The 26730-nt window shown below is 39.3% G+C and overlaps 2 protein-coding genes across 10 annotated transcripts in view; both read right to left on the bottom strand.

Annotated features, from left to right (window-relative positions):
- PSMB7 (proteasome 20S subunit beta 7) overlaps positions 1-26730 on the bottom strand; it is a 563007-nt gene that overhangs the window by 38403 nt on the left and 497874 nt on the right. The window lies entirely within an intron of this gene.
- DENND1A (DENN domain containing 1A) overlaps positions 1-26730 on the bottom strand; it is a 353469-nt gene that overhangs the window by 221525 nt on the left and 105214 nt on the right. For 8 of the 9 annotated variants that reach the window (XM_050926228.1, XM_050926231.1, XM_050926229.1 and 5 more), the window contains one exon: positions 16990-17109. The exons of the other annotated variant lie outside the window; for it this stretch is intronic. In XM_050926228.1, the coding sequence (XP_050782185.1) occupies positions 16990-17109 (120 nt within the window). The remainder of the gene's footprint in view (positions 1-16989; positions 17110-26730) is intronic. 9 annotated transcript variants of the gene reach the window in all.

Here is a 26730-nt window from a genome sequence, read left to right as displayed (position 1 = left end):
CACAAAGCAACCAAGCACCTGCAGCCAAAGACTTGCTGACTACTATTCCAGCCATAAGGCAGGTGTCACATACAGCAAATAGAAAATAGGAATAAGCATGTGCTGGGGAAAATACTGCCCAAGATTGAAAGCTGTCCCCCTCTGCAAAGGGATACCTCTGAATTCACTGAGACGGGGAAAAACAAGACATTTCCCCAGATGAAACCACAAAACAAATTTTATATCCCTGAGACACTGGACACTCACTCCATCAGGCCACCTGCTAAATAAAGAGCTGTTTCCCAAACTGTCCATACTAAGGGGACCATTGACTACACAGAAACAGTTAGGCCAAGTGTTATACAAGGGTATCATTTTTAAAAACTCTTACAAACTGTTAGGCAGCTGCACAACATCAGCAGTGGCTTACACACACACCCCTTTCATGCTTGTTTATGCTATTATTCACATAAGTTCAGCTGCAGCAAATGGTATTAGAGCAGAGCCCAACAGTTCAGGACCTGTTGCATTTCCTGCCTTTCCAAGGAGTCAGTCTTTTGTCTGCTTGGCAGTAGGACAAAGGTTAGCATTTAAATTTTAATCCATCAGCATTTACAGTAGAGCCTCAGTTAATTAAAATAGCGACCCAGTGCAAGTCAATACAATCTATGAATTAGTGAATAAATGGAACAAAAAAAAAGGGGAGGGGGAGATAAAGTGTATCAAAAAAATCCATCACAAAATAATTAGTTTATGAAACATTACATAAATGAAAGTGTTGAAGGTGTTCTGCAGTAGGCCTAAGAGTAATGAAATCTTAGTGTATGTCTACACTGCAAAAAAGAAAAAAAAACGTGGTGAGGGGGGCTGGGGCATTAAATTCAGTTAGCTAACCCTTGTGTGTGGTGTCAGTGGGTCTGTAAAGACTTTGTTTGCTTATCCCGAAGTTTAAACAGGACTAAATCAATGTAAATATTTTTGTAAATTTTAATTTTGGCAGGCTCTCTCCATCTCTCAACAAAAATTGACTGGAAGTCTGGAATGGGGTTTCTTATTACTTATTCTACATTGAAAGAAAGAAAAAGAAGGTGTGTTCTTAACTCAGATTAGCTAACCTGAGTTAGCTAACGCCGATTAAAATAGCAGTGAAGATGTGACAACTTGTTTTTTAAAACAGGTTAGTAGCTCAAGTTCAAGTCTACAGGGCAGCCTGGAGTTGAACTTGAGATGCTAACTAATCTGAGTTAAGAACTCCCCTTCTTCTTTCTTTCTTTTTTAATAAGAAACCCCATTTCAGACCTCTAGCCCATTTTCCCTCAGAGGTGGATGGAACCTGCCAATTTTTTGCACAGATTATGAGGTGTGTGAATTAGCAAAATATTACCATATTTTTACAAAAATATTTACATTGATTCAGTTCTATTTCAAACTTCAAGATCAGCAAAGTCTTTACAGACCCACGGACACCACACTGAAAACTGAAAAGTTTTTATTTACAGTGTCATTTTATATATACACCTCTATCTCGATATAACGCGACCCGATAGAACATGAATTCGGTATAACGCGATAAAGCACTGCTCGGGGGGTGGGGGGGCTGCGCACTCAAGTGGATCAAAGCAAGTTCAATATAACACGGTTTCACCTATAACACGGCAAACATTTTTGGCTCCCAAGGACAGCGTTATATCGAGGTAGAGGTGTACCAATTCTCTTGTTATTTACCAGCTACATCTGGCTGAAACTACTACTGTGTTACTTAGGAGTTAGGCTAACCAGCTCCTCTCCAAGTCACACTCTTCTGCTGGCAACTTTACAATCATGATGTCACATAAATAACAACAACAACAACTTAAAGAGAAGGACAAACAAGAGGAGACAATCAGTGCATCAAGCACACTTCTGGCATTTCTGTAACACAAGATGCAAGCCTCAGAATCAGTGGGATTCTTCAGTCTTTGCTATAATGCGTGTTTAATCTGTGAAATGGAATGACTTGTAAGGGGTGTGTGTGTGTGTGTGTGTGTGTGTGTGTGTGTGTGTGTGTGTGTGTGTGTGTGTGTGTGTGTGTGTGCGCAAAAATATTAATGTGCCCACCTGAATTTATAACATCACATACAAAAAATTCAATTACATACATCAGAGCACTAGCCCACATTGTAGGGTCTACAAAGACTCAAAAACTGTTAAGAAGCCAAATAAAAACCACTGCCTAAAATTGTGCTTATGCCTTTTTTGTCCCATCATTAAAAATTGTTTTAACTGATTTAAGCTATTTTAATAATCAAATAATTATATTTTATTCAAAATTACCAAAGTGAAGATTCATAGTCGGAGCCCACTTCACTCTAAAGACAGCCTCTGAAGTTCATTTAAAGATGGTAACTCTGTCAATGGCAGACTAAAAACCCTGGCTAAAATGAGTAACTGGAGTCACAAAAGGAATGGGGTTTTTATTTAATGTTTTTTATTGTATGAAGGAAAACAGGCACTAACAAATTAAAAGCAAATAAGGAACAAAAGACGAGCACAATACAAAGCCATATTCATCTTCTCATGCAACAATATTTCATTAGTTCATTCTCTTATGTTGTAAGACACTCAGGGAAAAAAAGAGGAAAGAAAAACATATCCCAGGAAGTGATGGTAAGACAATGTTCAGAACACAATGCATAAAAACAATAGCCAGACAGAGCCAGAAAATTGTCATCATACAAACAATATCAATCTAGCTGACTCCAGCTTCATTTGCACCAGGGCCATCAACTGAGTTTTATCACCCTTCCATAATTATTCTGCCAAGGAACTAAAAATAAAAGGCTGTCTGTCACCTTTCCTATCCTACCCTTTCAAGAACTAGCAGGTCACAATCCACTGAACCAGTTTTTTGTCATGGGCAATGAATGCAATTTCCACTGCCATATCAGACATTTTGCTATCATTAAGGCTTGTAGGTTAGGGACTAGCATTTTTGTGAACTGGAAAGTACAGGTTTGGGTTAGTGAGCCCCAACATTAAGAACCGTGGTAGGAATGTAGGAAGTCCCTAATATTTAAGTTAATTTTTAAATGTAGTTTTTACCAGAATTACCACCTTTTTTTTGTGTTTGATAACATATGTGGAAAGTAGCCAGGGGAACCGCTACATCTTGTAACCCTTATTTGTATCTAACGTCTATTTTGAATATAAAACTTGCAGTCTGACACATGAAAAAAAAAATCCTCTCAGGAAGTAGGCAGACATGGGGACTCAATGATGACTTTTTTTATATTGCATCCAAATTTTGTTCCACTGTTGAATGACTGAAGTGTCTCTAAATTCTGACAACTTATGTTGAAATAGACAACATCTCCTCCTTTCTGGGGCCTACTCTCTAATATCCTGGGACTAAAACTGCTACAGCAGCAGTGCACAAGCAAAACGTTGTAATATATTATAATCCTCAAACCAGAATCTCGTCTTGTTTGTATGGTAGTATAGTTTCACTGGAAGTTACCTTCCATTCCTCCTATAAGAAATCGTATCATGTGGTCTAATTTTCTAAAAAAGAGCATTAATCAAGAGGAGAAGGGAGTTGAGCATATAAAGGGATTGTAATAAAATATGTAAATATTAATCTTCCTCACAATGGAACTGGGAAAGCTGCCCTTTTGTTCAAATTATCAGATTTTTCATGAAGCAGGAAACTGATATTGGGAAGGGGGGGGGGGGGGGGACAACAAGAATTTTAAACCCAGATCTGCCAATTTAAAATTCCAAGAGTGAAAAGAGGCACATTTCAGGACTTCAATACACCCTCTTTGCCCCTGTAATAGAGTGGTTTGCATCTTTAATAGCCTGCAGAGTCAGGGAGCAGCAAACTCTGGCCTAAGGAGAAGCCCAGCAGGCAGGTCTTGGGAACCAGCTAATCAGAAGCTAAAGATTGGCTCTGATTTCCCAGCTGGAACATATGAATGAGGATCCCAGCTCTGTGAGGCAGGGGGCAGGAGCCAGGAGAGACAAACACTTCCCTGAGCAGCAGCAAGAGGCTGCTACGGGTCAGGTAGGCCCTGTGCAGGAAGCAGGTGCTTGGGGCAGCCAATTCAAAGGGGTAGCACTCCGTCCGGTATCAGGGCAGCACATCCGGGTCTTCAGCAGCAGGTCCCTCATTCCCTCTCTTCCTCTTTGAGCTGTCGCCGAATTGCCACCCAAGAGGAAGAGAGGGAAGACCCGTCACCAAACTGCTGCTGCAAAAGAAGCGGCGCAATTGAGCTGCCGAAGCACTCTCCCTTTTTTTTTTTTTTTTTTTTTTGCCACTTGGCGCAGCAGAAAAGCTTGAGCCAGCCCTGGCCCTGTGGTCCCTATGAGGCAAAGAGAGGGCCGGGACCTTTGAGCTACTGGGGGTAAAGGACACCTTGTGGTATCAGTCTAGTTCAGGACTGTCATTTTTGTTACTTTTCCTTTTTGTATTTGTGTGGCAGAAGAATAAAAGAACCTGCATAGAAGACAAAAACAGAACTGAGCATGGCTGTCTGTTTTTCCTCAAACCCATCAAACCATGCATTCCATATACCCAGGAAAAATAGTTATCATTATTTCCAAAGCTGCATCTACCACTATCTCCACAAAAAAAATATTACACTCAATTAATGCACGACTCCAGAAGACATTTGAAAGGACAAGTCAGCCTGATGAAATACATCTGGGTAAACATTTAAAATCTGTAAGAAATACCTGAATACAAAACATTCAGCGGATACAGGACCGGTGCTAGGGGTTTAAGCGCCCTAGGCGCACGGCAATTTCGCTGCCCCACGCGCTGGACCCGCGGCTCCGGTGGAGCTGCCGCAGTGGTGCCTGCGGAAGGTCCGCTGGTCCGTGGCTCCGGTGGAGCTGCCGCAGTCATGCCTGCGGGAGGTCCACCGGAGCCACGGAGCAGCCGACCGTCCGTAGGCACGACTGTGGCAGTTCCACCAGAGCTGCGGACCAGCGGACCCTCTGCAGGCACGGCTGCGGCAGCTCCACCGGAGCCGCCTGCCGCCCCCTCCAGCAAAACGGCGCCCACCAATTATTCTGGCGCCCTAGGCAATTGCCTAGGCTGCCTAAATGGTAGCGCCGGCCTTGAGCGAATAACATTAAAAGCTTTTCATGGGCAAACGTTTTATCACATCAAAGCAACAGCATAAAGTTCAACAAGGAAACTCTTTATAATCAACCTTGCTAAATACGATGTTTCATCGGGTTATCAGCTGTGTAATCTTACAATTTCACGTACACCAAAACTCTTCTCTGGTCCCATTTATGCTCCTTGACTCACAACATATAGAACTTTATACTTTTGAGTAATCACAATGGGGCATTTCATAGCTTTACCTACCCCAAAACTTATTTTTCCTCTCCTCAGGCATTCCATAATCTCATAAAATACTGTTTAGCACTTGTATAGTTATACTTGTATATGGAATAAAAACATAACCCATTGATGTTAAGACCACACTGTTAAACTTAGACAAGGATTTCAAGTGTTTTCAGGGGCAGACTCATTAATTTTATTAGAGCATTTGTTAAAAAGAGAATCTGTTAAAAAGAGCTGCCCAATGGAACTACTCATGGAGTAAAGTAATACTTAACATGAGTAAAGGGGCAGAACTGGGCCCTTCTATATTGGGTCATCAAACTACTATGTTACTTATATCTTAACTGTAATATAATAAAAATATCTGAACTTCAAGCATCGTTTCTTCTCATTTTGCTTTGGCCCTGATCAATGAAAAGGGAACACAGTCTAGAAGACACTAGAGCAAGCCTTGTTGCTTTTTAAACAAATAAATATTCTGTGATACAATTCAGGATTTTCCTCTTCAAAAACACTTGAAAGGCTTGTCAAACTTAAACAACAGTGTTGATTTTTTGAGTTAAGGGGTATCACAATACTAGTGAGTTAAGTTTCTACTGCATATACACAAACAGTGGTATACAGGTCCCTAAAGCTGTTTGTCCCCTACGCATCAATGCCCTGCCAGTTGGCAAGCCTGAGCCAGGAAGCTGTCAATTCCAATTGAGTTTAGGCGATGTAGTCCTATTAAAGAAGTCTTGCTGGTTAAGGGGCGTCCACTGTTTCCAAAGCATGGGAAAAAAAAAAAAGGCTTTGCTTTCCTTAGATTTGAGCTGGCAACTTTCACTGACTAGAGTTTTCAAGGAGCTATGAATGAGTTTAACAAAGGAGTTCTGTGGCCAGTTTCTGGCTGAAATCCATGTCAACAGTTTTTAAGGTCACAGGTCACACTAACTAACATTTATTCCCAGCAGACCCTGCTCTAAACACAAGCTGTAAGTAGTACAAATTTGGAATTTTTCTGTAATCCCTTGAGATATTCCTGATCCTTCCACATGTTTCTGCTCAATTAAAAACAATTCTCACTTTGCACCACAAGAGAGGCCCCGCTCAGAAATTTCATTCTATTCTTAGGATAAATGGACAAAGACTGCAATCAAAGAAGGCGGCGGCGAGCAGGGGGAGAGAGGGGTGCAATTCACAACAGATCACACCAAAAACCTCAGATGACTCCATACAAAACCACATTCAGTTAGTTACATTTTTTACCTTTTATCACATACTACTAAAGAGCCGTTTCTTTTTATCTTGAATTTAGAGTGGTGCAAAGCTCTATTATTTTGGCTAAAGGGGTTTCCATACAAACCTTTCTGCATTTTATTTCAGAACAGTGAATTTCACTTTGGAGAAATGAGCCAAAGACCACAAAATTTTTAAGTGAGGGTCAGCTGAAACCAGAGTTCTGCATGGTTTCCACACAAAATCAAAAGTATCTCCTGAGAACCAACTTTGCCTGGTCCATGAACCTTAACAAAACCTGGCCCAAGTTTTTTCTTTGTAACAAAATCCAGAATCTGGTGAATTCTGTTTGGTTTTAATTTTCATTAAGAAAGCTTTGCCCTGCTCTAGTGATTACAAACAGGTACTGTACCCCTCATTGCTTAATGCATTAAAAAACTTTTCCAAAAATAAACTACAGAGAAGATGAGTTTGTATGCTACATGAAGATGGGAACTAGAGAGCTCTTATTTGCCAGCTCTAACTAAGTGTATGTCTACACTACGAGATTATTCCGATTTTACATAAACCAGTTTTGTAAAACAGATTGTATAAAGTCGAGTGCACGCGGCCACACTAAGCACATTAATTCGGTGATGTGCATCCATGGTCCGAGGCTAGCGTCAATTTCTGGAGCATTGCATTGTGGGTAACTATCCCGTAGCTATCCCATAGTTCCCACAGTCTCCCCTGCCCATTGGAATTCTGGGTTGAGACCCCAATGCATGATGGTGCAAAAAAACAGTGTTGCAGGTAATTCTGGGTAAACGTCGTCACTCATTCCTTCCTCCGTGAAAGCAATGGCAGACAATCATTTCGTGCCCTTTTTCCCTCGATTGCCCTGGCAGACGCCATAGCACGGCAACCATGGAGCCCATTCAGCTTTTTTTTTTTTTTTTTTACTGTCACCGTATGTCTACTGGATGTTGCTAACAGACACGGTACTGCAGCGCTACACAGCAGCATTCATTTGCCTTTGCAAGACAGCAGAGACAGTTATCAGTTGTACTGTACTGTCTGCCATGCCATTGTAAATTGGCGATGAGATGACAGTTATCAGTCATTCTGTACCGTCTACTGCTGTCATGGGTGCCCCTGGTTGAGGTCGGCTGGGGGCGCAAAGACAAAAATGGGAATGACTCCCTGAGTCAATCCCTCCTTTATGGTATCTAAAAATAGAGTCAGTCCTGCCTAGAATATGGGGCAAGTGTACTAGAGAACCAGTGTACCAGAGAACCAGAGAGCACAGCTGCTCCGTGTCAGATCCCGCAGAAATGATGAGCTGCATGCCATTCACGGGGGGTGCCCCTGCAACAATTCCACCTGTTGCTTCCCTGCTCCCCCAACCCTCCTGGGCTACCGTTGCAGTGTCCCCCCATTTGTGTGATGAAGTAATAAAGAATGCAGGAATAAGAAACACTGACTTGTTAGTGAGATAAAATGAGGGGGAGGCAGCCTCCAGCTGCTATGATAGTCCAGGCAGGACATTAAACGGTGCGGGGGAGAGGAGCCCAGCATCCCACTGCTATGATAGGCCAGGCAGTACAGAATCTTTTCTTTATACATGAAAGGGAGAGGTCTGATGGAGCTCAGCCCCCAGTTGCTATGATGAAGACGGTTACCAGCCGTTCTGTACCATCTACTGGGAATGACCAGGAATCATTCCTGTTTTTACCCAGGCGCCCCCGGCCGACCTCCCCTGAGGCCAGCCAGGAGCACTCACGGGCTGATGATGACGACAGATAGCAGTCATATTGTACCGTCTGCTACCGGGGAGGGGAGGGGAGAGGATACTGCTGTTCACTGTCGCAGCATCGCGTCTACCAGCAGCATTCAGTAGACATAGAGTAACACTGAAAAAAAGTCAAGAAACGATTTTTTTCCCTTTTCTTTCACGGAGGAGGGGAGGGGGTACATTGACAAGCTATACCCTGAGCCACCCCGGACAATGTGTTTGACCCTACAGGCATTGGGAGCTCAGCCAAGAATGTAAATGCTTTTCGGAGACTGCTGGGGACTGTGGGATAGCTGGAGTCCTCAGTCCCCCCTCCCTCCCTCCATGAGCATCTATTTCATTCTTTGGCTTTCCGTTACGCTTGTCACGCAGCACTGTGCTGTGGACTCTGTATCATAGCCTGGAGATTTTTTTCAAATGCTTTGGCATTTCGTCTTCTGTAACGGAGCTCTGATAGAACAGATTTGTTTCCCCATACAGCGGTCAGATCCAGACTCTCCCGCACGGTCCATGCTGGAGCTCTTTTTGGATTTGGGAATGCATCGCTACCCGTGCTGATCAGAGCTCCACGCTGGGCAAACAGGAAATGAAATTCAAAAGATCGCAGTGCTTTTCCTGTCTACCTGGCCACTGCATTCGAGTTCAGATTGCTGTCCAGAGCGGTCACAATGGTGCACTGTGGGATACCGCCCGGAGGCCAATGCCATCGATTTGCAGCCACACTAACCCTAATCTGATATGGTAATACCGATTTCAGCGCTACTCCTCTCGTCGGGGAGGAGTACAGAAACTGGTTTAAAGAGCCCTTTATATCAATATAAAATCAGCATTAATTCGGTTTAACGTTGCTAAAATCGGTTTAAACGTGTAGTGTAGACCTGGCCTTAGAGTCTTGACCCGAAGTGCCTATATCAGTGGCTCTCAAACTTGTTTACTGGTGACCGCTTTCACATAGCAAGTCTCTGAGTGCGACCCCCCCTTATACATTAAAAACACTTTTTTATATATTTAACATCATTATGAATGCTGGAGGCAAAGCGGGATTTGGGGTGAAGGTTGACAGTTAGAGACCCCGCCCATATAATAACCTCATGACCCCCTGAGGGGTCTAACCCCCCAGTTCGAGAACCCCTGGCCTATATTCAGCACCAGACTGTACAGCACAATGTACACCTGTAGTGCTGCAAAACACTGTGCGCGTTTTTCGCCACATTTCAGAGTTCCACAGGTTCCCTTCTTGAATGGCTCGAGTGTTATTTCTGCAACCCATTTTGATTGTGGAATAGAGAAATGGCCTTACACAATTTCTAGAGACAAAAAACCTCATCCAGGCTGGCCACAGTCACCCAAACAGCTTCCAAAGCTACTTTGCCTTTCCAAAAAATGCTTTTGTAATACCTGGCATGTCAAAGATATTTTACAACGTAAATATAACAGAAGCTCAACAAAATCTAGATGGAGAAATTGCAGGTTACAATACAATGTATTAAACTGAATATGAGTACACATAGCGATTCTGATCATCATCATTTTTTATGCATTTGGCTTCTACTACAACAGACCACTAGAGAGCAACAGAAGATATTCATGATTTAAGCACCAACATCCCATACCGCACTAAAACTAGTACCATCCTGGAAAGTAAATTTAAACACAGTTAGATAAGACCCAGATAATGATATCCAAAATGCACGTTTTGATATTGTACCATACCAAAAAGACTAACATCAGAGACTGGATTAAAAATCATCAATATAGTGTATATGACAGCACTCACATTTCACATTTCCATCAGAGAGATGTTAAAAATGTCCAGTTTTCCTCTTAAGTGAAATGGAAAACTTTTTATTTAAAAATAACCACCACCCAACACATCAGCACCAAGCTACATGACGTTTTTATATTGGACATTTTAGAACAAAGCATTTTTCATTATTTTTCGTTAGTTATTGGTAATAAAGACCTAGCTGAAAATACTGGGCTGAATAAATGGACTCTGGAATAGTTCAGAGCACACAAAACTGCGAACTTTATTTCAGAGGCATTCTTTGAAACAGCATAGATTAAAACCCATAAATTACACCTTTAACCATAAATTTGTAAAAATCTCTCTTTTGTATTAAAAGCAGCAAATATTTTCAGGTAACATTTGATCTCTTAAAATGCATTTTAGTAATATGTCAAACAGACTGAGAAATGTTTTTCTATTCTGAAGTGAACATGGTTAATTTTAAGAGAATCTGGATTTTTTATTTATAGTAGGGTCAATATAATGAAAATCCCCATCAACTTCTGCTGTACAAAGTTAAACTATCAATGTTTTTTCTTCTTTCTTTCATAGAGTATAAAATTCTCTTCAGAAATTTAAAAAAAAATTATTTTGCTTTAGCTTCTATTATTTATTATACTATCTTTACTACAAAGTCTGTTTTATAAGTTTAAATATATGGTTGGTAAACACCCAATGGTGATCTTTAAACTTTCTGCCTCAAATATTTCACAAACATGTCACTTACTTTAAAGATGAAATAATCAGAACAGAGAACAAACAGCCATTTGAAAAAGTTACTAGTTACTGTTTTTTTTTATTAATGAAGACTTTCAAAAACTAATAACCAGTTCCTCATATCAAATGCTCAAAATATTTGAGAAGACAAAATATCAAAACACTAGCGTTGGGAAAAAATCCCAAATTACTAATTATATTATGTAAACATGCTGAAAAAAGGGCATTACAATATCTTCGTACTACGTTATCAACATTTTTTACATTCCTAAACCACAACTTTTTATTCCTTTATATTTTCAGCTATTCCAACTGTTGAGATTCTCACATATTAGAATATACAATGGTCAGACATACACAAACAAAAGCAGGTAAGATAAAAACCTCTACACATTGCATTTAAGTAGTTGAGATGTTTCCCTGGAACAAGACACCACAACATTTAAGCTTCTGATGTTTAGTTGAGTTCTTAAACCTCATATACTGAATACTTAAACTTCTATACTGTCTTATATATTATTGATTCACCTATTCCTCCTGCTCTTTCAAACACTAGTTTACTTCAGCTGTAGCCTAACTGGAGTTCTGTCACTTACTGCAATTTCTCTCATGAGTCTATAAGAGACTCATATTGTCCTTACAAGCAGGCAATAAGAAAAGATTCCCATACCAAACAAACATGGGTGATGTTTGTTTTTTATTTGCTTAACCCAATCTGACAGAGCATCAAGCACTAAACAATACCTCCTGAGAACCAACTTTGCCTGATAGGTCCATGAACCTTAACAAAACCTGGCCCAAGTTTTGTCTTTGTAACAAAATCCAGAGTCAAGTGAATTCTGTTTGGTTTTAATTTTCAATAAGAAACCTTTGCCCTGCTCTAGTGATTACAAACAGGTACTGTACCTCACTGCTTAATGCATTAAAAAACTTTTCCAAAAATAAACTACAGAGAAGATGAGTTTGTATGCTACATGAAGATGGGAACTAGAGAGCTCATTTGCCAGCTCTAACTTAAGCCATGGCTACACTCACACTTTACAGCGCTGCAACTTTTGCGCTCAGGGGTGTGAAAAAACACCCCCCTGAGCGCTGCAAGATACAGCGCTGCAAAGCGTCAATGTAATCAGGGCGGCAGCGCTGGGAGCACGGCTCCCAGCGCTGCACGCTACACCCGTAAGGGATGTGCTTTACATGCAGCGCTGGGAGAGCTCTCTCCCAGCGCTGCCGCTCCGACTACACTCACACTTCAAAGCGCTGCCGCGGCAGCGCTTTGAAATTCCAAATGTAGCCATACCCTTAGAGTCTTGACCTTGCTTCCAAGGACTTCAGTGGACTTAGATTATTATTTTTTATTACAAATATTTGCACTGTAAAAATGATAAACAAAATTGTATTTTTCAATTCACCACATACAAGTACTGCAGTACAATGTCTTTGTCCTGAAAGTGCAAGTTACAAATGTAGATTTTTTTGTTACATAACTGAACTCAGAACCAAAACAATGCAAAACTTCAGAGCCTACAAGTCCACTCAGTCCTACTTCTTGTTCAGCCAATCGCTAAGACGAACAAGTTTGTTTACATTTACGAGGCATAATACTGCCTACTTATTATTTACAATGTCACCAGAAAGTGAGAACAGGCATTTGTATGGCACTTTTGTAGCCAGCATTGCAAGGTATTTATGTGCCACATACGCTACACATTCATATGCCCCTTCATGCTTCCATGCTGATGACGCTCATTAAAAAAAAATGCATTAATTAAATTTGTGACTGAACTCCTTGGGGGAGAACTGTATGTCTCTGGCTCTATTTTACCCTCATTCTGCCATATATTTCAGGTTATAGTAGTCTCAGATGATGAACCAGCACATGCTGTTCATTTTAAGAACACTTTCACTGCAGATTTCACAAAATGCGAAGAAGGTACCAAGGTGAGACTTCTACAGATAACTACAGCACTCAACTCAAGGTTTAAGAATCTGAAGTGCCTTCCAAAATCTGAGAGGGACGAAGTGTGGACCATGCTTTTTAAAGTATTAGAAGAACAACACTCTAATGCGGAAACTACAGAACCCGAACCACCAAAAAAGAAAATCAACTTTCTGCTGGTGGCATCTGACTCAAATAATGAAAATGAACATGCGTTGGTCCACAGTGCTTTGGATTGTAACCTGTAATCAGCATGGACGCATGTACCCCGAAATGGTGGTTGAAGAATGAAGGGACATATGACTCTTTTGAGCATCTGGCACATAAATATCTTGCGATGCCGGCTACAACAGTGCCATGAGAATGCCTGTTCTCACTTTCAGGTGACACTGTAAACAAGAAGTGGGCAGAATTATCTCCTCCAAATATAAACAAACTTGTTTGTCTGAGTGATTGGCTGAACAAGAAGTAGGACTGCGTGGACTTGCAGGCTCTAAAATTTTACATTGTTTTATTTCTTTAATGCAGGTTTGGTGTTTTTTACATAATTGTACATTTGTAAGTTTGACTTTCATGATAAAGAGATTGCACTCCAGTTCTTGTATTAGGAGAATTGAAAAAAAACTATTTCTTTTGGTTTTTTACAGTGCAAATACTTGCAATCAAAAATAAATATAAAGTGAGCACTGTACACTTTGTACTGTGTTGGAATTGAAATCAATATATTTGAAAATGTAGAAAATATCCAAAAATATTTAAATAAATGGTATTCTATTCTTGTTTAACAGTGCAATTAATCACGATTAATTTTTTTAATCACTTGACAGCCCTGGAGGATACACATATACTAGTAGGCTACAATAGCAGCCTCCTAATCAGGAAAAGGCTATTAAATACACAGCGGAGAGAGATCAATTAGACAATTAAGTCATAAAACAGTAATAATGGGTGACAATCCACAACTGGGCAAGGATCAGACAATCAATTTTGACTCCTTAACTAACTGCTTCTTGGAACAGCAAGTTCTAGATCACACAAAAGGAGATCTCTAACTTGATCCTAAATATATTACACAGGAGTTGACTGAAATATTAGTTATAGTTCAGTCATTAAGCAACAGTGACCATAATATAATTAAATTCAACAGCCTGTGAGAGAGACTGCACTAGAACTAGGATTGTTATTGAACTTCTAAAATGAGGGAGCTACTTAAAAGAGACAACATCAAAAGTGCAGAAATTAAGCTATGTACATACACCATAGCAGAGTCAGAGAAAGTATGTATACCCTAAACAAAAAAGGAAGCAGAAAGGCAAGAAATAAGGCAATATGATTGAATGGCAAAGTTCAAGAGATTATTTGAACCAAGTCAATACTGAAAAATAAATTGTGGCAGGTAAAATGTAAGATCGAAATTATGGTGGGTAAGTGGAAATTCGAAAAATAGCTACATAACTTAAAAACAAAAACAAAAAAGGAGAAATTATCAGAAGCAGGAAGACTGCAAGAAAACTGGTGGGTCCCACTGAACTATTAGGAAGTAAAGGGAGAAAATGAGGACAAGCACACTACAGAGAAGCCAAATGATTTGTCTTCACCACAGAGGGCACCTTTGGCTTGGTTCCCTTTCACTGGGATTCAAAATATACTCACAGACTCTGCTGGGCTCCCCAGGTTTGGCTCCTCCCTAATATCCTTCCTGTCACATGGTTCCACATTATTTCTACCACTGAGATTTCACCAATAGATGTTTACCTCATCTCTTAATGCAACTGCAATTGACAGGAAGCAGCAATAAAAAACAAAGTCTGAAAAATTTTGAGACTTTCCAGTCTCTTCCTCTCCTTGTTGAGACATCCATAGCACAGAAAAACAAGAAAGGCAGACCTTCCCAAAACAGGGGTGAGGGCACAAGAGTACCCAAACAAACCCCATTAACAAATCCCAGGACAAATCTGGAAACAAATCCCAGAACGAATCTGGAGAGGACATCCTCCATTGAAAAAAGTTCTGACAAGGGATGGATGTCAAGCAACCATTTTCCTATTTCTTTATCATCAATTTACTCTAATTTAGAATTACCTATCCTCTCTGCATCCCCAGAGAAAACAAAGAAGCAGACTGTTTGCACAGAAATTGTGACTTGCTTACAAAACCACTTCAATGTAATACTTCCATGATAGTCCTGATGTAAAGTTCTCAATGCTCAGTTCTCATGCTCAGTTGTTTTAATTAATCCCTATCTTGAATTTTTCTTACCAGTTTATGCTAAATAAAAATATGTTTAAAATCCACAGCATGATGGAACAACAGAAATGAGGCCTATGGGCCCAATTCATCCCCTGCTCTAACTCTTCAGATCTTTTTCTGTGAGTGGAAGCATGAGGCACCAAGCTATTATCTCTTCTTCCCCCTCTGCCTCTTCTCCACGACTTAAACTTAGGGGGCAGGCAACAAAAAACCCTTGTCCAGGGGAGACAGAAGAGATTTCACGCTCATCCAGACTTTTTTGCCTGTTTTTTCCCTTTCATTTTTCATTAAATATCAAGGTTACCAGGGAGTGACCAGGGAGTTACCATGAGAAAGCATATCAGTGCCTCAATTCTTTAGGATAAATGCTCCAGAAAATGCCTCAGCAAATACTTCCCTGCCTCCAATATGTACTCCACATAATTGGATTAGTATTGCCCTCCAGTTGCTCAAGTAGAGCTTTGAACTATGAGGGAATGAAGTCTTAAAGTCACTTGGCCAGATATGCAATAGGAAGTAATACGGTTACTCTCCCTCCTGTCCAGTGTCTCACTTGCAGAAACCAAGCAGTGACTTTCTTCTCCAGCCATCTCAGACTCCTTAGGAAAGGTCTGTCTGATTAACCACAGTTGGCGTAGTGAAAAGAGAGGTGATAAAACACACATTTTGTGGTATTTTCCAATCTTTTGACCTTTCAAGTTCCTTCTGTACTAAACATAAATAGAAGATATCTAAGTCAGCTCAAATTCTGCTCCCAGGCACTCATGCAACCACATATACTACAATGGGATAAATTCTACCTTTGGTTGCATGTAAATCCTGTATCTGCTGCTTTCACCTTGTTCTTTGTATATTTCTCCCTGAATGTCTCCCTTGTAAGCATAATTCGCCCCCTTTTTTTTTTGTTAATAGCAATGAATATGCAGTGGGTCCCATTGTACTATTGTCAGCATACAATGCTGGGGAACTTGGGTCAGCGATAATAGTTTCTGTTCTTGCAATGGGTTCTGTTAGCAACATGCCACCACAAAGAGTCCCTGTGAAACAGAAATGAATGGAGGTGATGTGGAACCACCCCTGTTTTTTCCTGGACTGACAATTGGCAACTAGAGTATTTAACTTTTTGTTTCTTAGGGTTAGATCAGTACAGTCTTTACCTGGGCTTTATCAAGAGGCACTACCCCTGGCTTGCTCTGCTGCTCCATGAGGCTTTCTCTCCTAACAGAAAGAGACAGGAGGCAGGCCACTGCTACACCTAGGTAACAGAGGCTGACAGGGACAGTGTGCATAGCTTTATTTCCCCAACAGGAGTTCTCAGCAGGAGCCTGGCAAACAACAGATCTGAAATCTGATTTTTGTCACTTTTTTGAGGGGGTAGCAAAAGGAAATAGAAAACTAAGTAAAGGTTGCCCCAGAGCTTACTGGCCTGCAGTCATAAGGAACTGTTTTGATACAGCTCCAGCTCTCTCGCTCATTGCCTCTCTTCTCTGTGTGAAGCACATTGTTTCTGTCTCCCAGTAGCAGTATTTATAACCAAGTTAGATTGCATTCACAAGTCCATCAACAGAAGAGAGGGTCAAAATTACGGGATAGGTACAGCATCAGCAAGATATTTTCTCAGTTACGAACAGACGCTTTATTCATAAAACTTGCATATACAAATGTCCATGAAATGTCTTAACAGGATGAATTGTGACAGCTAAAGATAATGGTTGCCATCATGCTATGCTGTGTCAAATTACTGCATAGAGATGTAGATTTTTTTCCACATTGTTAACTTAAGTAAATTGACTCAAATAAATCTAATTATCATCAGAGGACCCCAAAGTGCAAGAATATTTTGCACCATTTCTCCAGAAGTGCAGTGACTTTTTCAGGACCAGATAGGAGAATAATTTTTAACAGCTGGAAAATATAATTGCAATATAACAAAGCAAAGGCCAACATTGTTTCTCAGAGCTAACCAATACCCAGACCACAGCCAGACTTACCTTAAGATACAGAAGCAACTTTTGGCCCCAGAAGATAAGCGACAGAATCCAAATCTCTGTTTGCTGTCAATGTCTGTGAGCACAAATGTAAAGTTCTGGCCAACTTGGCTGACTGTAAGGCTAGAAATAAAGAGAACAAAAGGAAAAATTCATTTCAGCTTATTCAATGTTAGAAGTATCTAATCAGACTAAGTCATTGAACCTCATTTCCTCTCTCTGCAGAGCTTCTTTGGAAATTAACTTTGAGCATTCACTCTCTTTACAAATGCAAGTTTGAACCTATCTCTTGGGTTTTTTGGAGATGTAGAACAGCAATAGAAGAATTTCCTATGTCTTTAAAACAAACACTGACATGGCCATTGATTAAATTCAATACAATACACAGTGCCAACTAAACCCACATCCACTCTCAGTGCAAAACATTTCTATATCATTCTTCACCCAGGGGACTGTTTTACTTTAAATGCAAATAGTATTTGGTCACATTACAGCTTTATATAGTATCCTCATAGAGAAATACAAAATATGTCAGTTTTCCAAATAGGTTAGGAATGAGCATAGCACTATCTCTCTAAAATGTATGGCTTATGAAGGCCTCACAAATGATTTCCCCAATTTGTTTATGCAACTATGCAATTTCCAGTACAAGGCAGTATTGGCTGAAGTGGGAAACTAATGGCAGCACAGTTCGATAAAGGTAAATAAAACCTTTAAAAGGTAAATAAAAAAAAAAGGGTAAATTAGTATCTTATTTTGCTTGTCTGCCTTAAAACGTGAAAATCTTTAAATATACCTCCACAGCTGGTACTGTGGCTAAGCAGATGCTGAACTGATGCTAGTGTACCACTACAGGGACTTTTAAACCCCCTATAGTGATTATAATATAGTTTGTATCTGATTTTCAAGATTATAATCCAATTCCACTCTACTGTAAGGTGCTTATTTGCCTCTTCTAAAAGAGTGCAAACAATGCAACAACATTGTTTCAAGATGATGGCTCCCTGCCACGCCAGAGTGGAAAGCACCACTATAAAAATATCCACTCATACTCGCAAAATAAAGCTTTTCATTGTATTAGAACATAGAAAAAAGCAATGCACCAAAAAGAAGTAGGATGCAGAAGTATTATTTTTAACACTATAAATCATGAAGGATATTACTGCTAGCAGTTTGAGGTCTAAAATACATTTCTAAAAAATAACAGCTCTCTCTATAGTGCATATAACATAGAACCTTTTTTTTAAAAAAGGCATATTTCCAAAGTGAAATGCATAAAACATTTCATGTAGGGAGACATCTGATTTCTTTAAACATTATCACATTTCTGTCTAAATCTCACCTAATACAGAAATGCATAGATACTATGATAGTAAGGGATATAAAAACCATAAAATTGACAGACAGCAAGGCTGACTCACCATCATGTCATCCCAGTTTTGCATTGGTGTAACTTCATTGCTTAAAATAAAACTGGAGTAATACAGTGTTGAAACCAGGACTAATATGTTTGTTTATTGGAGGCTTTATTGAATTCAGATTAGGGATTCATTTGAGAACTAGTGTTTGTAGGAATTAGATTTTAATACAACCACAATTAACTACAAAATATTTACTGTTCAAATTATGCTCCAGCTTAAAGCCTACTGTAAACACTGACAACTGAATAGCATTTCCACATGAAGCTATAGAGTATATTAACTCCATCTTAATGATCAAAGGGGAATACAAGGAAATTACTGTTAAATTCAGGCCCACTCAACAGATATAGTTACAGACAGAAATATCCTACTCTAAAAGTCTATTCTGAAATCTATAGCGCTATCTATCATGCCATCAATGAGTGTGTATGTGATCTTGTATATTCACACAGCGCCCAATGAAAACTAAAAATGAGATGGACTTTCAATAAAGAAAGAGGCTTAGGATATAGGACAATAAATTCTACTATACAATTTAAAAGGGAAAAACCTCTCAGTGGAGTCAAAAGGAGGAAGGAAAAAATACTGAAGGAATGATAAAATGAAGCACCAAGACAGGCACATACTCTATTTCTCCAAATTTGAAGGTGAACAAAGACTCAAATTCAAAAGCAATTTAACAGCCTGAGAATTAAGTAGTGTTAAGTATCACTAACCTACCCCTGCACGCTAACGCCCAAGAGAATGTTCCTATAAACCTCAAAGAACTACCGGGGACTACCACAAGCTCCATTCTTATTGGTGTTATGTTTTATCTGTAAGGTTTGGGTATAATGTTACTACAGTGATTTAATACTATGTTTTAAAAGAGGATATATGCTTAATTTTAACAAGTTTGAGAGCCAAGGGTATGTGAGAAATAGAATCTAAACTCACAGTTAAAATTATGGAAAAAAAAGAGGAAGCAGTCCTCATCTATGGAAGGAAGGAGCTTGTTTATTAAAAGACAAGTTAGCAGAGAAAGCATAGGTAATATGATTAAGCATCATTGGGCATTATCTTTTTAATCAAACTTTGATTTCAATAATGCTTGGTAAATGGGCATGTTGTTTGTATTTCAGTAGTGTGCAAAGAAACCATTTTGGAACATGGGATCGTGTGTCTTTTTTTAAATGTGTATGTTTAAACTATCACTTTGGAATTCACAAGCCATGTGCCAATGGTTACTGAACATTTTACCTCCCTCATTATCTCTTTTTAGATTATAGGCTCTCTTATAAGACTTCTGAGGATGTGAGGGAGCTTCCCAAACCTAAGCCATTCTTTTTAGGTGACAAATCTGAGGAACTGTCCCAGATTGAGGTGTCACTAAAGGTGGTTTTGGAACAAATTGATAAACTAAACAGTAATAAGTCACCAGGACCAGATGGTATTCCCCCAAGAGTTCTGAATGAACTCAAATGTCAAACTGCACAACTACCAACTGTAGTCTGTAACCTATCATTTAAATCAGCTTCTGTACCAAATGATGTTGTATGGAAAAAGGCCTGTTTAATAGCTCCTGAGACAAAGCACCACAATCTTCCCTCTCCACCTGCTTAGGTGTAAATTCTAAAAGGATTTTTAAAGTAACCATGAACAGATGTATCCCAGATTCTAGAGAGCAGGTTTAGACTGATCCAAGTTTAACTGGAGTGGGCGTGACCATCTCCAGCAGTTGGAGAATAGCCATCTGCTTGCGCATAGAAGAAGTATTAGTATTATGCATTTTCCCACCTTTACATTTCACCCAAGCATTTACAAGGAAGTAATTTAGATATTTTACCCTAGCATTTACAGGGAAGTAATTTAACCCCAAGGGACAGATAACAGCATGGTGCCTTTTGGCCATTTTTCTTATATGGAAGATTTTCCTTTTAAAAATACCATTATGACCTCTGGGGGGAAAAAAACACATTTTAGTGGTTTCTCCCTCATTTGAGATATATCCTGTCTCTGTCATCCTGGTTTAATGCTCACTTCTGAGATCCGTTTGACAAGCAATTCAATCTGCCTGCCAGAATATTCTTCTTCTGTGCACTTAAGTTTTTCTAACCTGGCAAGATTGAATCAGCTCCTCTTCCTACTTGCTGCAAGATATAGCGTTATTGAATTTGTCCATTAGGATCATTACGTTTCCTTGACTTCAGATGTGTTCTCAGCTACAGTGTGGATAATATTGAATATTATCTATGCTATGAGTGTAATTTAGACATTATCAAATTAGATTGTACATCTCAAAGTCAGTGCAACTCAAAATGAACATTTCCAGCAGAAAGATCTTGAGACTTCATGACCTATAACCAACAACGTTTGCCTCACTCTTATTGTATGTATGAAAAAAAGGCTATTAATGTTGCGTTTGGTGGTTCCAAAGTTATTCATATTCCTACAGATTCATGCTTGCAGTATAACTACGATGCACTATTTTCTTCCTTTCCAGAGGCACTTCACAAAGTTTTGAAGATGCTTCAGATTACTCAGTAGAAAATGGATGCTCCAGTATTAAGTGTGTTAGTGGCAATGATGCAAATTTAGATGCCTCAATGTGTACTAAAACCTTCAGCACACAAAATAAGGCAGTTTTACAATTAGATGTTCATGATATACACTTCAAAGGCTTGTGATTAGCTTTAAAGTCTCAATAAATTATTTGTCATCATCCTGAAGATGTGCTCTGTAAGAAGTTTGAACACTCCTTTAGTTTTTGATACCCAGTTGTCTGAAATTGCTACGCCTAAATCAAAAGGACTTTGGAGAGACACAGATGTTGCCATTAGCAACTCATTGGCTTCTATTTGTGGAAGAGCTAATACCAATAATAAACACATAGTTGGAAGAACAGGACATCTGAAATGTTCCTGCTGTGGAGACACATTCTCTAAACAGGTGTAGTAGTATGAATCTAGAGGATAAATCTGCTGGAACATGCAAGTGTCTCATACATTTTTAATGTGACCTCCACAAGTCAGAGCTTAAATGTGTAATACTTGCAGTCTATAAATTTAAATGATAAGATTTAATCATGGATATGACATTCCCACAGATAAAGTGTCCTTTACCATAGAAAGAATTTTACCAGCAAATTGTAATACTGTTACTTTGGGCCTGTGAAGTGGTGACTGAAAGGTTTACGTCCTCCAATAACAAAAATTACAGATGCAGACATAATATAATGACACATGAAAAGAAGGGAGTTACAAATCTGTTATAGAATGTCCAGGGAGATTGGAAGTGTTCACTTATTGGCTTTTGTATGTTACCATTCCTCATGTCAGATTAGTGTCCATTTATTCTTTTACGTAGGGACTGTCCAGTTTGGACAATGTACATGGCAGAGGAGCACTGCTGGCACATGATGGCATATATAACATTAGTAGACGTGCAGGTGAATGAGCCCTTGATGGCATGGCTGATGTGGTGGGGTCCTCTGATGGTGTCGCTAGAGTAGATATGAGGACAGAGTAGGCAACAAGGTTTGCTACAGGGATTGGTTCCTGGGTTGGTGTTTCTGTGGTGTGGTGTGTAGCTGCGGGTGAGTATTTGGTCCAGGTTGAGGGGTTGTCTGTAAGCAAGGACTGGCCTGCCTCCCAAGGTCTGTGAGAGTGAGGGATTGTTTTCCAGGATAGGTTGTAGATCGTTGATAATGCGCTGGAGAGGTTTTAGCTGGGGGCTATACGTGGTGGCCAGTGGTCTTCTGTTATTTTCCTTGTTGGGCCTGTCCTGTAGTAGGTGATTTCTGAGAACCCATCTCGCTCTGTCAATCTGTTTCCTCACCTCCCCAAGTGAGTATGTAGTTTTAAGAACGCTTGATAAAGATCTTGTATGCGTTTGTCTCTGTCTGAGGGACTGGAGCAAATTTGGTTGTATTGTCCAACAACGAGGTATCTCTGATATCTTACGTCAGCATCTGTTCTTACCCATATAAAATCATACTATCTTTCTGGTGCTCTGGGAGAGTCCTGAACTACAGGATCACAAACATCCTATAGAGAACACTATAACTGCCTAGTTACTGGAAAATTCTGACACTAAACATCTCCATTGTTGCAGATAGATGAACTAAGAAAATGGAAACCTAGCAACTGAAAACTATTTAAAAGGCCTATAATAAAAAAAGGATTAATGTTTATCTCCATTGCTTTGTTCAGAAAAGCAACTTTTATTGTACCAAAACTAAAGCTCCTGAATTGCCCTCATGAATAAGAATGCTGATAACTGGAGAGCTAATCAAATATACATTTCTTCAGGCATATACAGGAGGTTAAAATCCCTTTAATGTTCAATTGAGGAGGAAAACGCTTTTAGGAGAAATATTTTCTAGACTTAAGATGCCAGAACTCAAAATATTGTATATGCTCATTCATAAGCCGAATTATTTTTTTTAGTAAAAAAGGGAAGCAACAGAGAAGGGGATCAGCAGAGAGGAAGCAAGAGAGGCAGCACAGCCAGCATAGTCAAAAGTGAAGAGGCGGGGCCAGAGTCTCTCCGCTTCCGGCCATGCTGCTCTCCCCCTAGCCTCTGAAGCAGCTGCGGCTGTGCTGCCCGGCCCAGCAGAGCAGGCTGCAGCCGCGCCATCCAGTCTGGACCGCTGGAGTGGGCTGCAGCTGCACTGCCCAGCCTGCAGGAGCAGCTCCAGCCAGATACATCCTCCCCTGCCCCTTCCCAGATAAGGTGGGAAGGGATAGGATAGGATGGGGAGAGTGCGGGGGTCCTGGGCTAGGGATGGGGTCATGTGAGGGGAAGTCACAGGGGTTACTCCCCTGACTCCCAGCTTCTCCCCCCAAAAAAATTTCCTCACCAGATGCTGTCCTGGCCTGTCAGAGTAAGCAGCTGGCACACCAGGACACTTTGTTTATTTAGGTTTACTTCTGTGTCTGCGGACACTCGAGGTAAACAAACCATCTTGGCCCACCAATGGCTTATCCTGATGGCCCAGGAGTCAAAGTTTGCTGACCCTTGAATTAAAGGGTCAGCTTATGAATGGGTTATAAAAAATTTCCATTTTTACTTATCCATCTTGGGGGGGTGGGGTCAGCTTATAAACATACCAGTTTATGATCAAGTATATATAATATTTACTGAGCATATTGTGGGTGGGGGGATTGCAGCAATAATTTCAGAACTCATTTAATTATGTGGCCAGTTTTCACTAATTTCACTTTATTTTAAATATAGTCTAATGTACATGAATATAAAAGAGATCAGCTGTTGGATTGCAGCAGTTGGAAACAGACAAGACCTATAAATTATAAACCTGCAAATTCCAGGTATAGCCTTTCAGAGAGAACGCTATATATTTATTTGATACTATACTTGATTGTAGCCGAAGTCCAGGAAAGCAACTTGCAACTGTGAATCAATAGTTATCTTTTCATTTTTCTTTCGTAATTATAAACCTATATTTAATATATTTGAGTGTCACTGATTTAATGCATCTGAAGAAGTGGGTATTCACCCACGAAAGCTCATGCTCCAAAACGTCTGTTAGTCTATAAGGTGCCACAGGATTCTTTGCTGCTTTTACTGATTTAATGTGTGTTCTCTCTCTCTCATTTGTAATTGGCTGCTAAAGTGATTAGAGGTGCAGATTCCACATGTGATTGATTCTTAAAAGTAAAGTTAATATTATAAGTAGATACCACTTGTTCAGTCCTACTTGATACATTTTTGGGTTGGGGAAAGGGAAGAGATCTAGTAGTACATGCTCACTTAAATTTATGTCTATGACTTGTCACATCCTCATGATATGAACATTCCTAAATACAGTGTGGAATACTGGAAACCCATTGCCCGTGTCATTTAAAATTGGAGAAAATATTTAATATGTTGCAGGAGAACACTCTTTCACTGGTCTCAGAAAATCGATGTCTACTTAAAAAGGTCTTTCTGATCTCCAATGTCTATGATCTTAGGAAAGATAAGAGTGCACTCAGAGTGGGGCTAAACAGTGAGAAAACAGCTGAATCACATTTCAGCCAATCACAGATTCAGTTTCTGTTCTTGCGATTTGCACAAAATATACATTTCTACATTTTTTCCCCAAAATTTTACATAATTGGCAAAGTGAGAAAACTAGGGACAATATGCCTAGGGTTGGATAGATTAGATTTGTATTTGTACATGTGAATAAACATCAATTTCACTGTACACAGACAAACCAATGAAACTGTATTTTCATCAATAATAATCAAAATGTAGAGATAGGCAAAGAAAGAAAAATGCTGCTTGAGAACTTATTAGAGTTTGATTTAAGGATATTTACTTTCTAATATTTTGACACATGATGTTGACAACTTATATCTTAACAGTTATAAATCTTTAATTATTTCAATCTCAACATCTACTGTCATTAAATAATTATTGTCCGACTCCCCCGTTATTGAGCAATTGTGAAAATTTAAATACAAATGAAGTGCTTAAAATCCATAATTTTGCCTAACTGAAAAACTGATAAATTAAATAAATTCTTAAAAATAAACATTGGTATTACTGTCAAAATTGTAAAAATATAATCAAGTTATACCAAACCTAAATATGCCTATGCAAAGTAGGCACAAATGTTTCTATTAAAAATGAAGCTGCCCTTCTACATGTACAATAAATATGAAACATACAGGAAAACAAAAACATATCATGACACTTTTACAAAGAGGGAAGCAAGGTCAGTCAACAGAGTAAACGTAAAGTAGCAGAAATGTTTGTGGTGTTTAAGAGATTGTCCTTTTAAGTGGAAAAAAAATGTTGAAGTCTGTAAGTGTTGGTGAAAAGACTCATTTTGACAGCCCAGGAGACTGAAATCTTCTATTCATCCAGGTCAGGTACCGCATAGGCAGCAGCAATGCAAACTTCCCCCTAGCAGTGCCTCACCAATGTCTCTCAACCCTGACCTGGAGGGACCACCTCTAAGGCTGAAAGGACAGCTCAGTCTGCATAGCCCATTCAGCTGAGATTACCAATAAGGAGGACAAACTGGTGTGTGGTTTTATTACGTCGACACCTGTCTTCTAGGAACTGGACTGAGAGCAACTAATTTCCCAAAGGCCAATGAAGAGCTTTCCAATGATAATAACTTTTAGTCCCTATTGAACTGGCCCATATTCAAGACGATGACCTAGAGTCTAAAAGATTCTGTACTCACTAAGTCTGTGCATATACATGTAGGTTAAGTTCCTAATTAGCAATTGTTAAGAATGTCTAAATAAAAGTGTATGCAGTGTTGTAGCCATGTCAGTCCCAGGATATTAGAGAGACAAGGTGGATGAGGTAATATCTTTTATTGGACCAACTTCTGTTGGTGAGAGACGCAAGCTTTCGAGCCACACCATTTTACACACAGAATTACCTTTTCCAGACCTGAAGAGCAGCTCTGTGTGACTAAAATGCTTGTCCCTCTCACCAACAGAAGTTGGTCCAACAAAAGATATTACCTCACCCACCTCATCTCTCTAAATAAAAGTGAATTTTTCTAAGGATACAATACAACTGTCTACATTCTATATTTACCCCCATCCCACAGCAACACTTTTTTTATTTTCCTTTTAAAAAGAAGACACTGAGTTATCATACATATTCAGGCTGGCCTGTGGGATAAAAATGATAGGTGAACAATTGCTCGGAGGAAAAATAAAGGAGTTATGAATTGCAAATAAATACAATTTATGCAGAAAAACTCATTCCTACTGTAGATATCATGCAAATTCAACTAAAATGAGCAAAACTTGTTCTTATAATGGTCTAGTCGTAATTAATATTAATTTGAGCTTCAGTCAAAAAAGTTCAGAATGTTCGTTTTTGTAAAACTAATGCTGTCAACCGATCTTTTGATGCTGTTCTGCGACCTGAACAATAGCGTATCATTTCAGAATATGTATATTTACAATCTCCATGAAACTGGTAAAAATAATTCCATTTTCAAAAAGTAAACAAAAAGCAATTTGTATGTTATTTTTAAAATCCAATAATTAAATATTTCCAGTAGAAAATATTAACTTGCCAAGTAATCTAGTTCTCATTTAAGTTCCCTAAACAAGTCACAAACTATGTTAAATATCCACAAGACAACTGCCAACTTTCCCCTAAATTCTTAAGGGATTCTTAACATTAACCATTCTTAGAATATATTCAATTAGCAGCAATTAATTTGAGCATCCAAATCTTGTTTAAAAATAGAACACTATGCATTTTGACTGCTGCCAATGCATAGTTCTAGCTTTTAAACTTTTTTGACAGTGCCCATAAGATCCACAGGAAAAGGGGGTATTGCAACTATAATTTGCATTTG

The sequence above is a fragment of the Gopherus flavomarginatus genome, chromosome 17 (assembly GCF_025201925.1).
Source record: "Gopherus flavomarginatus isolate rGopFla2 chromosome 17, rGopFla2.mat.asm, whole genome shotgun sequence".
In the NCBI taxonomy this organism is placed as follows: domain Eukaryota; kingdom Metazoa; phylum Chordata; order Testudines; family Testudinidae; genus Gopherus; species Gopherus flavomarginatus.
This window is presented reverse-complemented; position numbering and strand designations above follow the sequence as displayed.